The sequence below is a fragment of the Vidua chalybeata genome, chromosome 6 (assembly GCF_026979565.1).
Source record: "Vidua chalybeata isolate OUT-0048 chromosome 6, bVidCha1 merged haplotype, whole genome shotgun sequence".
NCBI lineage: Eukaryota > Metazoa > Chordata > Aves > Passeriformes > Viduidae > Vidua > Vidua chalybeata.
The window spans coordinates 6,172,244-6,187,035 of NC_071535.1; the positions used below are offsets into that span (position 1 = coordinate 6,172,244).

The following is a 14,792-nucleotide window of genomic DNA, read 5'->3' on the forward strand; positions in this document are numbered from 1 at the left end:
GATTCATTGTCTACAAAAAGCTCAGAGAGAGGCTGTGCACGTGAAATGAATAAAACATCCTACTTCAGGTGAAGTGGAGAATAGTGAAAGCCTTGTGGTAGCAAGGAAAGAAAGTAAGAAAATGCACAGTACATGGCCAAAAACTGCCAAACTGAAAAGTATATTCCATCTAAAAGCCATTATCAAGGAGATGTACAGAGTATTACTGTAGTAGGATGTTTGCTTATCTCAGAGGCTTTGATTTACACTCGTGATAACACTTTACTCAGAGTTCCTCATCTTTAAAGAGAAAGTTCAGAGATGTGTTTTTGTAAAAGTGACGCTCTGATTCTTCTGGTGCCCCAGCATAATTAATTCTCAGTTATTGTAATTTCTTAAGAGAGATCTTACTAAGGAAGGCCACAAGATGCAAATTAAGGGGGGAAGGGGTGGTGAATGTCCTGATGATTCTCTCAGTGCTCTTTCCCTGCAGAGTGCAGATTCTCAGCTGAGTCTGTCAGCAATCTCTCACAGTGATAGCGCTTCCTCAACACAGTCCCTGTCGCATGGAGGGGTGCCAGAGCTGCTCGTGGGACTGTCATACAATGCCACTACAGGGAGGCTGTCAGTGGAGATGATCAAAGGCAGCCATTTCCGAAACCTTGCAATTAATAGGCCACCTGGTAAGTACTGTCACTGCTATTAAATAGCACCGTCGAGCCAAAATTTGCTTTTTTATTTTCTTCCTCAAGGTACTCAACTAGAGCATTTCTGCAAGGGTTTCCTTGCAGAGTACATAACTGAAAATTAAGTATTATCTCAGATCCGTGTGCTGATAAATAGTACAGGGCAATTGGAGGGAATCATCTGAAGGCTCAGCTGATGGGACAATAATACCCAAATGTCTGCTTTATTGCTCATACCTCTACAATATCTGATTATAGCAAAAGTGCTGCTGTACCCAAAGCACAGAATTCTCAGCAGATCCATTAAAAAAAAAGCGAGAAGCACTTTCCAAGTGTTTAAATGTTACCATGTGACCCACAGAGGCCCTGCCTGGTGCCATTAAATGTTTCCCAGGACTACACTTGGTTTAGTCCCCTTGCTGTGCTGATGAGTGCTGGGTGAGCTGGTGCTCTGGGCCCTTTGGGGACCCTCCTGCTGTGAATTCTCCACGGCTGCACAAGGAAATCTTCTGCAGAAAGAAGATTTGAAAGTTGTTGCAACAGCTGAGTTCCCTTCCTCCAGTCCTAAAGGAAAAAAAAAAATAGAAATTGCCTAAAGTAGGTTTAGTTGGTGCCTGAGCTGCAGTAAGTCCTTGAGAAGGATGGTGCTGGTAAATGTCCATGATAGAGATGGAGTCACAGCCACAGTCACCTGTTTGCTGCTGGTTGCCTCGTTCAGGGGTTGAACAGCAGTGCTTCATTCATCTCCTGCTGTCCTTTTGCCTCCTGTCTGAAACCAGCAGCTAATGGCAATGTGAAACAACCTTTTTGTTTGCTTTCTGTGATGTGTGCCTGCTTGTCAAAGCAGGTAAACCTTTGGCAGTTCCTTGCCTTCTCTGGATTTGATAGAGTATCTCAGGCTGCAAAACACCAAAATTGCTTTTGCAAGATGCTCTGCTCTTTGGTTCAGAGCTAGCAAAATATTTATGAAATATTTCAGTACATGGATATGAAAACTCAGGTTTTGCACTAGACTATACTTAAGTAGATTACAGAAATAATCTGTCATCAGTCAGTCCCTTGAGAATTGAGGGCAAGTCTGTGCAACAGTGAAACACTTGACCCCAGCCTGTGCAGCCCTCACTGTCTTTTATTAGCTGTGACAGCATACCTCTCCACATGGGTTACTTAAAGGCATGTTCTTGTTTGCATGTACATGTTTTAATAAAAGGCTTTAAGTTGGGGTCTTTTTTAGTAATTTAAAACAAACATAGACTAAGGCAACCATGCCCCAGCAGGAAAGCTCTCCTGTTTCTATATGCTGCAGAATAGATACATCCTAAAGTTTTACTCTCAGAAATTATATTAAAGTAGTTCCAACAGAGGTCCAAATTAATTTTCAGGCATCTGTAATGCCCACTTCTTGTTCCCATAAATGAAATTTCATCCTTTCTGTATCCAGATGATACAGACCAGTGTCAGACCAATGTCTCTCAGTGCTAGATCAACTTTTAGGTGAAAGCACAGAAATCCATAAATTATTATAGGCAAACTCTGAACCTAACAAAATCTGCTTCTTTTATTCCAAGTCACACTGTTGCTTCTGCCTTCTGAATTGTTCTTCTGTGCCTCTAAAGTCCCCAGTAGTGTGGTGAGAAAAAGAAAGCCCAGTGAAGCAGAAACTGAAAGAAATTAAAAAGAAGGAAGGAAACCAGCCCTTGTCTCGGTGCTGGAGTAGCACTTCACTGATAACCCCCCAGGCACTGCAGAGCAGTTTGTTACCGTCTGAAACATGCTGCTGGCTGAATGAGATGCTCAATAAGTCCTTCACAAAGTGAAGCTAAAACTGCTCAGCCCCTTTTGGAGGATGAGCAAAGAGCCCTTGTGTTTTCTTAAATAGGTTCTATTTGAAGTTCTGTTGTTCGAGGCTCAGAGGGAGCGATTTCTTCAAAGTATCATGGAAATTTTGGATACAATAGCGCTGTGGAACACTTGAACACCGAGCCTAAACTGCTATTCAGGGCAGCCATTTATGGTAAGACTGAAGGGGCAGAATTCCTCAGCATTCCCAGCCCTGTACAGGACCCATATGTGGTCTCGTCAGCTTTTTAGGAACGGCAAAGGAGTTTTGCACAACAGCAAAGTCTCCAACTGTGCTTTTTGCCCACCTTGACCCTATACTCTGCCACCTGTAGACTCACACCATGGGTGCTGCCTTCTTGGCATACATGCCCAGGAATTTCACTGTGTGCAGAACAAGGAACTGGACTGGGGCATTTGTGATTTTAGGTGTTAAAGGCTGCAGAGGCTGAAACAGATGGTTTTATAGAGAAGAAAAGGGAGATGGTGAATGTCTCAGGGTTTCCTGGGCACATTTTCTCCTTCACTTAAACCTTTAAACTGAGTCAGGTAAATGTCAAAATCATGGTTGCTTATGTGGGTAATAAATGGGTTAGAAAACAGCTGGGCAGCTTACTGAAACTAAAATCGTGCAGGCAGTGTCTTCTCTTCAGGACATATATGTGGGATTTAAGAATAGTTTGGTCAAAGGTAAGTGCCCAGGTACTGTTCTGGGGAACATGCTGAGTTACAGGCCTAAGCTTACATTCCCTGATCACATAAATAGATCCATTATCACTCAGAGCACTTAAGAGCACTCAAGAGTATGGCTCCAGCATCAGACCGTAAATTATCTGGGTGTGCCAAAAAGCCTTGTGCAGAAAAGCATCTACAGCTTTGTCAGATGTGGACACTGTTGGTATTTTAGTGCTAATGGCTTGTGTGCTGTGTACCTCATTCTCCTTGCTTCTTGTAAAAATCATTAACCTGTGCTAGCATTTTGTAGGAGTTTGTATTTTGTTCTGTGGTCTTGTATCTTCTTAGAACAAAATGCAGTGTGTTCATTTAAAGGGTGTTTATTATTAAAAAAAAAAAAAAAAAAGAGAGAAGCCTACACCACTGGCAGAAATGTCTTTAAAAATTTATAACCAGTTACATACTATGTGCATGGATGTAATGCCTTGGGATCACAGTGATGGGCCAGGAATCATTTGAGCTAGTCTGTGCATAAACACAAAGCACAGGAATGTGTCTGCCCATGTGATGCTAAACCTTCATCAGCTGCTCTGCTGGGCACAGCTCTGTCTCCTCTAATCCAGCCTTCCTTCTGTTCCCTTCTGCATTTCTTTTGGGGTTTATGTCTGTGTGTAATGCAGTGTAAGAAGAACTATTGTGAAGTTATTCCCTCGCCTAAGAAAAGTCCTCCAAGCTTTTTGGCAGCAGCAGCAGAATTAATCACATATAATAATTGCATCTGTGCATGATCATTATTATACCAGCAGCATATTAACCCCATTAAACAAATACAATAGCACTGATGCTGGAAAAGACAGGAGGAGAGAGAACAAGCTATCAGGATTTCTGTGGGGAACAGGAGAAATTCTTGAAGTAAAGACTTGTCTGAAAACAAACATCTACCTGAGCCACAGGGAACAAATGCCAGCAAGTACAGAAAATGTTCCCATAGGAAAATTAGGATCTTTAAATTGGGATCCTATTTGCTCTGGGATCAGAGTGCCTGGAAGCCATTAGTGGATTTTATTTCATCAGCTTATTTTTGAGGGAAGAAAAGTTATTATCCCTGTTACATTCCTGGAGAACAAAGGCACAGGTTAATTCCTTTAATTACTTCAAAGCAGGCCAGGAAGCTGAATAAAATAAATTAACTTTTAACCTGCATATCTTGCTTTGAACAGGGAACTTGCCTGAGCTCCTAAAGCTTTGTGATTCATGTTCCCATGTCATCAGTAATAGAAGAGGGATCTGTGCCAGGGCAAGCTGGGCTGGATCCAGTCCTCTAAACACTGGATAACAGAGCAGTAGATGTGCTGGGAAGCTTCTTGCTGCTGAGTACTTGCCAGTCAGTGACAGTAAGATTGTAGAAAACCACCTCTCCTTCTGCACATTCTTGCTGCCCATCCATGAATATAGCTGGAATAAACTTATAATAAGAACAGCTGAGGAAGCTTTGCTCTGGGTGGAAAAGATGAGGCCAGATGCAAGGAGCCCCAGGAGGATGTCTCAGTAATGAGCAGCTGGGCAGTGAGGTGGGAGAGGAAGTGTGGATGAGTGTAAGATATTGCATGGGGACACAGGTGGAATTCAAACGTGATCTGGATGGACTCAGAGCCACTTGGGAGTGAAATATTAGGCTTATGGTAAATAGCTGCAGGAAAATGTCAACTCAAGGGTCACCAATAGTAGTGAACCCCCCCACCCCAAATTTAAGTTGGACGAAATGGAAAATTGGTATTTGATTGTAAATACACATTTACTGGTGTAATGGACACCGCTTACAGTTCTGTCTTCCTCTGTTCAAACAGAATATGGCAGAACTGGAAAGATGTGGTGAGGAGTGTTGGAGACAATCAGGGGAATGGGAGCAGCTTCCAGCAAGCTGCAGCTGAATAGACTGTGCCTCCTACGATGCTACAACAAAAGGAGATGGGGGAGGATTCACGGAGGTCTCTAAGAGTCATTGAGAAAGTGAATTAACAACAGAAATTTGCAATCTTCTCCTGATACAAAACCAAAGGATGGTAAAAGGAAGCAAGGAGGGAGCAGGTTCTGAAGAGGAGACAGCTCTTCACCTGTGCTGTCAAATTCCTCACTACAGAATGCCATGGATGCTGGAAGCCTGCTTCAGTTCTGTGCAGCACAGGAGAAATTCACAGAGCAAGTTCCACAGAGGATTGCTAAATACAAAGCCTCTGACTGAGGAAGTCCCTGAATCACAAATCACTGGAGATTCCAGAGTATTTGTGAGAGAACCAGCATATGCCACATTTTCATGGATTTACTGCTGTGTGTGGTACTGGGCACTGTTGGGTGGATAGGCTGGCTGGGTACAGCTCTCCCCACCACATGTGGGACCTGGGACTGAGTAGGCTTAGGAGAACAGGTGTCAAAACAAGTGAAAAATGGACTTCCAAGGAGCGACTGTGAGATTTTTGCAGGGGGTATTCCATAACAATTAGATGTCCTGGGATAGGGCATGGTTATCCAGTAATGTTTTCAATAGCTTAAGGTTTCCAAAAGGTCTGTGGAAAGCATAGTCCCTGATACAGTTGCTGGGTATAGAAATGAAGATCTTTCTGAATCAAAGGACTGCATTTGAAGTGGATGGATGGTGATGCTCTCCCACTCCCATGGCTGGGAACAAGCAAATTCTTCTCCTCCCAAAAGAAGCAGAAGGAAAAAGCCATTTCTACCAGAGTGGAACCATCCTAATTCCAAATTTCAGCTGGAGCTGAATGTTTAGTGCGAATCTGCAGTGGCACTGCCGAGCAGCAGCCTTTGCAGGAGATCTGATCATGGGCTGGGTACTCAAGCCATGCCCGTGGGAACTGCTGCTGGAGGTGACAAAAGCCAGGCTTAAGCACCCTTACATCCTGCTGCTCCCGTTGCTGGGCAGGTGTGCATCCTCACTTCCTGATCTGCTCGGCTGTGCATCCCTGCCTTCTCTGGTAAAGTTCCATTCCCCTCTCTGAGGCAGCAGCAATGCACTAATGTGGGAAAGAGTAGAAATGCCCTTATTAGAGGGGAGTCACGCTGTGCATCCGGAGAGGTGTCTGTGCTCTGCTTTAGCTGTGCCAGCCCGGGCTGAAGCCGCACCTCCTCAGGGCTGGGGAGTGCAGGCAGGTGGTGAACTGGCTCTGCAGCCTGACACGTGTCCCAGAAGAGGGCTGGTGCTGGGAAATGGAGTAGACATGGGATGTTGAGGCAGGAGAGGAGGATCACTGAAGAACTGAGCTCTTAGGTGCTCTGTAAGGAGCTTTCCTTCCTGGGAGACCTCTGCAGTTGTTTCCAGGGAGCCCTCATCTCCTGCCCCTCTTGCATGTCACTGATGCCAGCAATTGCCTCTCCTCAGGCCAAGCAGTGCTTCCAGGGACCAGCACATTCTTTTCTGCTGCACTTTAAATTAAAGGCACTGCTGGTCTGTCCTCTGATGACTCACATGTTGTGAAGGTTGCCAGATCCCAGACTCTCCCTTGTGAGAGAGCTGCCAGCCCCAGGAGAGGGAACCTGAGAAGAAGAGGCTTGGTGGAACACAGAAAGGAAAGTTGGCTTCTCAGCAATGTAGTAGGCAGCTCCCAGCTCTTGTATGATTTATCCATTCGGCCATAAACTGCCTTAATCCAGACTTTCATGATGTAGGGTCGGGATCAAAAGCTTGGGTCTAATTCTCCTCCCTGCCATTTTACTGATCCAGCCGCAGTGAGCCCAGCTCAGAGTGTGAATGTTCAGTGTTCTGCCCCACTGCTGGTTGAAAGGGGAGGCAAAGCCAGCACTAATGGTCTTCTGGGCCTCAAACTGAGACCTCACGTCGAGCTGCCTGTACGGAGCAGCACAGAGTCGAGCTCTGGGGCTGCTTTGCCACACGGCGCTGCCGTTTATTATGTAGGCTGGGAGCGTGGGCTTGCCAGCTGGGGGAAATTAAGCTCCAGGCCCAAGGCTTTCTTCTGCTGTGGCTGTTATTAGTCTGGATTGCAGCATGCTGACATGGTTATCCTGCTTTTGGAAATGAGCTAGCTTGCCTGGAGCGCGGGTGGGAAAAAAAGTCCGCACGGCGCTGTGCGGTACCCTGCAGTCCTCAGACGTGAGGGGTCAGGAGTCTTTGGTTGTTTACTTCCTTTCTAAATATAAATTCAAGCAGGGGGTTGGATGCTTTTATATTTGCAGTGCTGTTGCTCACGGGTCAGCTTTACTAATAATGGTGGTGCTTAGTGTAAGTGAAAGCAGAACGCTATGGTCCCTGCTCCAAAAACAGGAATGCATAAATTACAGTTGATTATTCCCCTGAGTTGTCATTATCAGTTAGTTCCCTCAGAAGAATCATGACAGAAATGGGTCATTAGAAGAATCCTGGAAAAACTGATTGCCTTTGCAGATGAGCTCTCCAGAGGTGTTTGATGGTCGATGGAGACAGAGCAGTCTGCACAAGGAGAGGTTTGCCCAACCCTCTGGAGTAAGAAGATGCAGCACTAGCCCAAAATGTGTCTGGTTTATTACAGCATTCCTTGATTTAGTGCTTTCCAGACTGGTATTAAATGCTGAGATGTTGGTATTTTATGTATACGTGAACATTGTACAGTCCACTCATACCAGAGAGGCAAGATGAGTTCAGAGTAAAAAATGCTCTGAATGCAGTGACAACTTCTGTTCCAAAACCTGTATAGAAAGGAGAGCCTGGTAGATGCCCTGCTAAAATTGGTCTTGGCAAAATTAGACTTTGTTCTTGAATCTTCACAGACTTCTGTGTAACCGTGGGCAAGCTGCAGTCTGAGACACTGCCAGATATTTAGAGGTCTCACTCTTCCTCATGTCAGTGAGATGGGTGCCTAAACAGAAGGTGAGCACTTAGGCACTTTAAAGAATGTCAGCCCTAATCTCTTTTCCTTTTGTGCTTGATGGAGGTGGCACAAAAGTAAACATTCTGAAGAGCACGGAGTGCTGCGACACACGGTAATGAGGCCATTACTGAACCTGAGCATGTAATTAGGTGGAAAATGTTTGCCTTCATAATGAATAGATGCTCTTACACATACATTCCTCTGTAAATCGTCAAGTTCATCCTTGCCGTAGCTCCACTAATTTCACTGTGTAACTGGGGATGGATTTTCTTGGCAAAGTCAACAGGAGGGGAGAGTTTTCCATCCCAGAGGACCAGACTGGACCACAAGAAAAGCTGTGTTTTCTGATGGCATACCTAAAAAAATGCTGCAAAGAGCACAGTGCAGGAAGGGAAAACTACAATCTTAAAATTTAGGTAGTGAAGCAGAATAACAACTCAGCCTCGTATGTACCAACTCTGCAAAGCAAATTTCAGATGCTAAATATATGATCCACACCTACTCTTTTATTTCTGTTCAGGCAAGCTCGATTCTTTTGGCTGGCAAAATACACCCAGTGGAATAAACTTGAGGAGAATTAGCAGCCTGATTTAGTTGTCACTTGCTCTGGTTTTGTGCCTGTTTTCTTAGGGGTGAATAGGGCTCCTGGTATTAGCTCTGCCTTGAGCACAATCTCCTTCCAGACTGATCCAGATGGTACATGCAGAATCCCCACCCACCTTGCTACTGAACAGACAGGGTCTTGGTGCAGAATTATGTAGAAATCTGAGGTATATTAAAGAAAAAGCCAACTTTTCTGACTTTAACTCATTGGTGGTGTGCTGCTCATTTTTCCTGTGTTATTCCTCACTTGCAGAAGTTGAGGCCTCAGTCAGGGATGTGACATCCCAGAGTTTATGAGTGTAAGACACTCATCTATTCATTGCCTGCAAAATTAACTGGGACATGCTGAAACAGTATCCCATGAGGTGCTTTAGCTGTGGCACTTGTCTTAGTGTTAACACCTAAATCATCTGTAATGGTTTCACTGTCTGCTAGATCACTGCTGAATTATGGCATCTGCTTTTTGGATTATGAATTGGTTGACTCCTTTGGGCACTGTTCAGATGAATGTGCCTGCAGTTAGGTGTGATGAATCCCACCTGAGCTGCCAGTACTGGTGAAAGTCAGAAGTATGACAGCAAGGTATACTAAAAGACCTAGACCTCAGTGCTTTCCCTGTCTTCTTAGAAAAAGAGATGCAGGCATGTGTGGGACACCTTTACCTAAAATAGCATAGAAAGATAATGCTGGGTTGGTTGTGAAAAAAAAGAAAAATTTTGAAGTTCAAACAGAGAATTGTACTAATTACCTGCTTGTTTGTATTTAAAAATCAGCCTGATGGAGTTCTTCCAAAATTTTGAAATCCCCTTCTCAGAAAAAAAAAAAAAAAAAAAAAAAAAAAAAAAAAAAAGGATGAATACATAAAAAATATCCATAAAACCCCTACTTGTTCCCTGCAGTCAAGACCAGCAGCCAGGACTTACACATGAGGAATGCTTCAGTGCACATTGTGGTTTGTCAGTGCCAAGTACAGTGACATCCCTACAAATGCTGTAGGAGCTGTGTCTGGTTTCACATTGAGTCAAGCTGGAGCAGAGGGTCCTCTCTTGGGCTTTGTGTTCCTGATGGGCCTGAAGTTGTTACAGATTTCAGTCCCTCAACACTGAATATTACAGTGGAAATTAGTCCACCTTTCAATAAAGTGATTTTTTTTTTTTTCCTTCCCAGATACATTCAGGAAATTGAATCAAAGCTTTTCCTTTCGGTGTGACAAGCTGGTCTTTGCTGGCAAGATCCTCTTCATCCCCAGTGTTATGCTGGGAGCCAAGCTGGCACCCCCAGCTAATGACTGGGCTGAACTTTCCCCGCAGTAACTTGATAGCTGTACAGCTGTGCAGGCTCACAATTTGCTCCCTGATTGTCAGCCTCCTGACAGCTTTTTCAGTGGAACAGTTTGAGAGGAGCGGGAAGCCCTGCTTTGGAGACATGGAAGTGTTTTCACACCTGAAGTGTAATTTCACACCTTGTGTTGCTCAGTAGATAAGTGCGTAAAATAGCACATCAAACGGGAACAGAAGAGGATAGAAATGCTGCAGACAAGAGATGGAGGCTTGTTATTTATTTCCTATCTTCAGCACACTCTGAAATAATACTCACTTGCAGGAACCCGGGCACAGATTATGAAGAGGTTAGCAGAGGACTTGTCTAGCCAAGCAATCTGTCACTGTCATGTGCAGAGCAAGGTGAAAACTTACACTGAGCTGCGTCTGTGGAGCACTGACACCACAGTATTGGCAACCATGTAACAGAGGAGAACTGATTAATACAAGAGGCAGGAATTTAAAGAGTGGATTTACAGGAGCACTAAATTGGACCGTCCCTTCCTTGTATTTGCTAAGCATGTTTTAGTCCTTGTATGGACTTAAATTGTAAATAAAATTGACCCACCAAAAAAGTAACATGAGAATTTGGAAAAAATATTAAACTATTATGGGAGATCAAATAATTTCACTGTTTATGCAGGGTTTTCCCCCTCTTTTTTAAGACCCTTATTTTTTGGTATCTCAAACAATAGATCATAGAGAGTGGTGGAAAGGCAAGGGCAGCTGAGGGAAGCCTGGGTAATTCAGCCCCAATGAAGCTTGATTGTGAGGGAGAGGAAGGGAAAGTGGAGACACCATTTGAAGTGGAGACTCCATGGAGATGCTCATAGTTTTGGTTAGACAGGTTTGCTAGGAGTGGATACCTGATATCCTGTTCTTTCCAAGAGAGTGGTGTAGGCACACAGTTTGTGGTAATTGAGGGTGGGGCTGTGGCCCAGCCTCATCCCCAGTGGGCACAGCTGTGAGGAGCAGGTGAGCAGCACTGACAGCAATGAGCCATGGAGTGCCCAGGTGCACTGAGCAACCACCAAAGGGAACAGAGGGCACACAGGAGCACTGCATGAACCACAAGGGTATAGAAATTTGGGCTAAAGAACAAGAAAGAGCAGATGCTTGCAGCCTTCTGAAGTGACATGATGTTATCTATATGGGCAGATGCTTGAAGCCTTCTGAAATTGTATGGTGATGCTCTGTGTATCATGGCTGTCTCAACTGTGATATATACTGCAACAGAGTGGGGCTGAAACGTGCATCAGTTTTCTGTTCTCCCCAGCTGAATAGGAGAAAATCCAAGAGTGCTTTCATCTTCTGCTTCTCATCCCATGGATTTTACCAAGGAGCACTATCCAGCCCTCATCTGCTATTCACTGCAGGCTAAACTGCTCTACTTGGATGGTTTTTGGGGGTGTTTTTTGATTGCCTGGGACTTTCATTTAGCCTGTCACCTGCACTAAGCATGTAATTTCTTCTTTTTTTTGTCTTAGACACCTACGGAAAGCTCTGCCTGCGCAACTCTGTGGGTCAGGAGATGTCTCGCTGCAAGACCTCCATCCGCCGGGGACAGCCCAACCCTGTCTACAAGGAAACTTTCATCTTCCAGGTCGCCCTCTTCCAGCTCTCTGACGTCACCCTGCTGATCTCCATCTACAACAGGCGCAGCATGAAGCGCAAGGAGATGGTCGGCTGGATCTCCATGGGCCAGAACAGCAGCGGGGAGGAGGAGCAGAGCCACTGGCAGGAAATGAGGGAGTCGCAGGGGACACAGGTCTGCAGGTGGCACATGCTGCTGGAGTCCTAGTGGTGACCAGGGCAGCCTGCAGGTCCTGGGACAAAGGGCTGTCTCCCCTTGTTCTCTGCCAGCAGAAAACAGCTCTGGCAGGGCACACAGCTTTAACCTGCCCGTTCAGTGTCAGCAGCCGTGGGTATCAAAGGTGGCAAGGCCTGGGAAGCAAGTTTAGTTCTTGCCTTTCCAGCTTGCCCTGCATTTTCTGCATCCACATAATCAACCCTAGTGAGAAGCAGTGGGAATACCTGCAAAACCTTTCCTTGGACATTGTCTTGCTCACTTTTCTATCAGCTTAATCACCACAGGCTGATTCTGATGCGATGCTGTTTTCTGCTGGGGTAAACTCTCACTTCCCTCTTTTCCCTTATTTATATTAATGAAGTTTGCAAATATTCTTGCCACGCAGATAGCTCACAGAAAAGCTAACCTGCATGCAGATCACATCCTCTCCCTTTTATTATTGTCTTTCTAAGTCCTAGAAATAAGCATTTGATACCACTGTAGACTGGATGATATATTTTTCAGGCAGCATGAGAAAGCACTCTTGAATTCTCTGTCAACTTTTAAGTGCCTAGACATTACTACTGTTCTCCTGTACTAACGATTGATATAAGGACTAAATACTACTGGTATTTTTAATTAGGCACCCTGTGCACCTGTTAGCCTGCATTGACATAGGTTTGCACAAGAGATGACAAGCATCAGTTTTATATTGCATTATACAATGCATGTTTAGATGTTTACTTGAAGTTATGGCTTCTGTGATCACAAATACCAAAAAAAGACCAGAACAAACTGCACAGCCACCTTTGTGCCTGAATCACTCCTTTCTGCATCGTTTTGCCCACGTGTTAATGTGATTTTTAGACGTGGGGCTCATTCTGTGAACATTACAGGAGAGGGCTTCAGACCTGTGGTTTTTCTGTGATTCAGCAAAGCACTGCTCAGTTTGCTGAGGGCTCTTCTTCAGATCTCCTGTAATATCTCCTTGGCAAATGGAAGGGGACTGGTTTTGGCATGCTGAGCAGTAGAGGATGCCAGACCATGTCACCTAATCTTGGGAAGGAGCTCTCTTGCAGGCCAGGAATAGGATCCAGAGGGGCTGCTGGCTCTGCTGAACTAGCACTGGAGAAAAGAATTGTGCTTCCTGCCTCCAACTGAAAGCAATGCAAGGAGCAGCCTTGCTGGATGAGGTGATGACACTGTCACGTGGTGACTTTTCAGACTACACTGTCCTTTTCCATTTTAATCTCTTTTCCTGTCTCTGTGAGCTGAAGTAATGGAGATGATGGATAGAGGATGTGTCTCAGTCTGCTGCTTGGCTAAGTGGTTGTTGTTGCAGTGCTGTGTGTGACACAAAGGAGTATGTTCCTTCTCAGTGGAATGTAGGCAGTGAGGTGCTGAGATCTCCAAATGCTATCAACTGGCCAATCTCCCATTCTCCACACTCTCTAGGAGAGGACTGTCTTTTCTCCCTTCCTGCTGATGACAGCAAGACAGAGGAAATATTTTGCTGAAGAGGTTTGTCAGTACTGAATCACTTCATGGTTTGTTTTTGCCATTTCCAGAGACCTGGCACCAAATTCTGCCTCCTCCTGCACCACAGCCACTTCCTTTGCTTCAATGGTGCTGTGCAAATCTAACTAATGCAAATTTTGGCACTGGCTGTTTGACCAAAATTGGTCCTTGGTGCTGGTTTTTGTCACATCCAGGCTAGACAGGCCCCGAGGGCACTGCTGTCACACTCAGAGGTTATCACTTGGTGTCACAGAGGCTCTGTCTGTCCCCAGGAGGCAGACAGAATAATCGGCACAGAGAAGCACTTCTGGTACAGGTGATACAGGTTATTCGACAGACCACACTCTTGTATCTTCTTATCACCTGTCTGAGCATCATTTTTCCAGGGAGACTGGTGGGTATCCTATGCAGGAGGGCTTTCCTCCACTGTTTAGATAAGCTGGCATGTCTGCTTTGCACTACCGGGGCTTTGAAACACAAAACAGGGTGTAACCCAAATGCAGCTTATCCAACAGATATGTTCTTGACTGCACTGCCAAAGCTGCTGTATTACCAATGCAAGAAAAAGTGAACATCTGAGTGGTAACCAGCAGAATAGAATTTCATTTATCATACACTTTTCTGCTGGGGAAAAATAAAAAAGTAGAGGAAACAGCACAATTCAAAGGGTGCATTTGCCAATTCTAGTTGTTTTCCAATATCTCCATCTTTTGTCCGGAACTGCATAAAACGCATATGCAAGTGTTTATAATTAATTTTATTACCTGGAATGTGTGGGTGTAATAAACTTACTGAGATTTTCTTCAGAACTTCTTGAACCTTCAAAGCCTTACCTATGCTTCATGATTAGCTAAGGAAAAAGTGCAAGTTCATAATACATTTCAGCAGTGAACTGGAGATAACCCAGATTTATAACAGCATGATTAAAAAAGAAAACCTAATGAAAAAGATAATTTAAAAAAACAATGAAGTACACTGGGTTTGGACTTCCATGCTGTTTTCACATTAAGATCTTCTCTGAAGATATGGCATTAAGGGAATTGTATTTTAATATATATTTTCATTGTGGAGTTTTTGGAGTCAGAGAAAAGCAAAAATGGCTTCGAGTAAGTCAATACTTAAGCACGTGTTAAAACTTTGCTGTCCAAGGGAAGCAGGTTGCCACATTTTACCCTTGTATTTTGTCAGAAAATGTTGGAGGGAGGGGGAAAGGGCTGTGGCAGGGGGATCAATGGGTTTTTAGTGCTACTGCCAAAACTCTTGGTACATCCATGCCTTGAGAAGTGCTTTTGTGGGGTCATTTATGTTCCCACTAAAGCAATGGAGAAATTTAGGGATCTTGGGATGAACAAGGTGCTGTGGGTACTCGTGTTTGCTAGCTATATTTTGGGATTTTTATTGCTTTTGTGGTTTATTTTTCCTTCCATTATTGACTGTCTGTGAAATGGAGGCTTTGCAGCAGCTCCGGCATATTCCAAAGCTCCTGCAAATTCTTCCCATTGACAGA

At 44.5% G+C, this 14,792-nt stretch overlaps 1 protein-coding gene across 1 annotated transcript in view; it reads left to right on the forward strand.

Moving 5' to 3' along the window:
- The window catches only part of SYT16 (synaptotagmin 16), a 36,901-nt gene extending 25,122 nt beyond the window's left edge, over positions 1 to 11,779 (forward strand). Inside the window, exons 4-5 of the mRNA XM_053946753.1 lie at positions 473 to 662; positions 11,466 to 11,779. Of these exons, the coding sequence (XP_053802728.1) occupies positions 473 to 662; positions 11,466 to 11,779 (504 nt within the window). The remainder of the gene's footprint in view (positions 1 to 472; positions 663 to 11,465) is intronic.
- Positions 11,780 to 14,792: the final 3,013 nt, after the last annotated feature.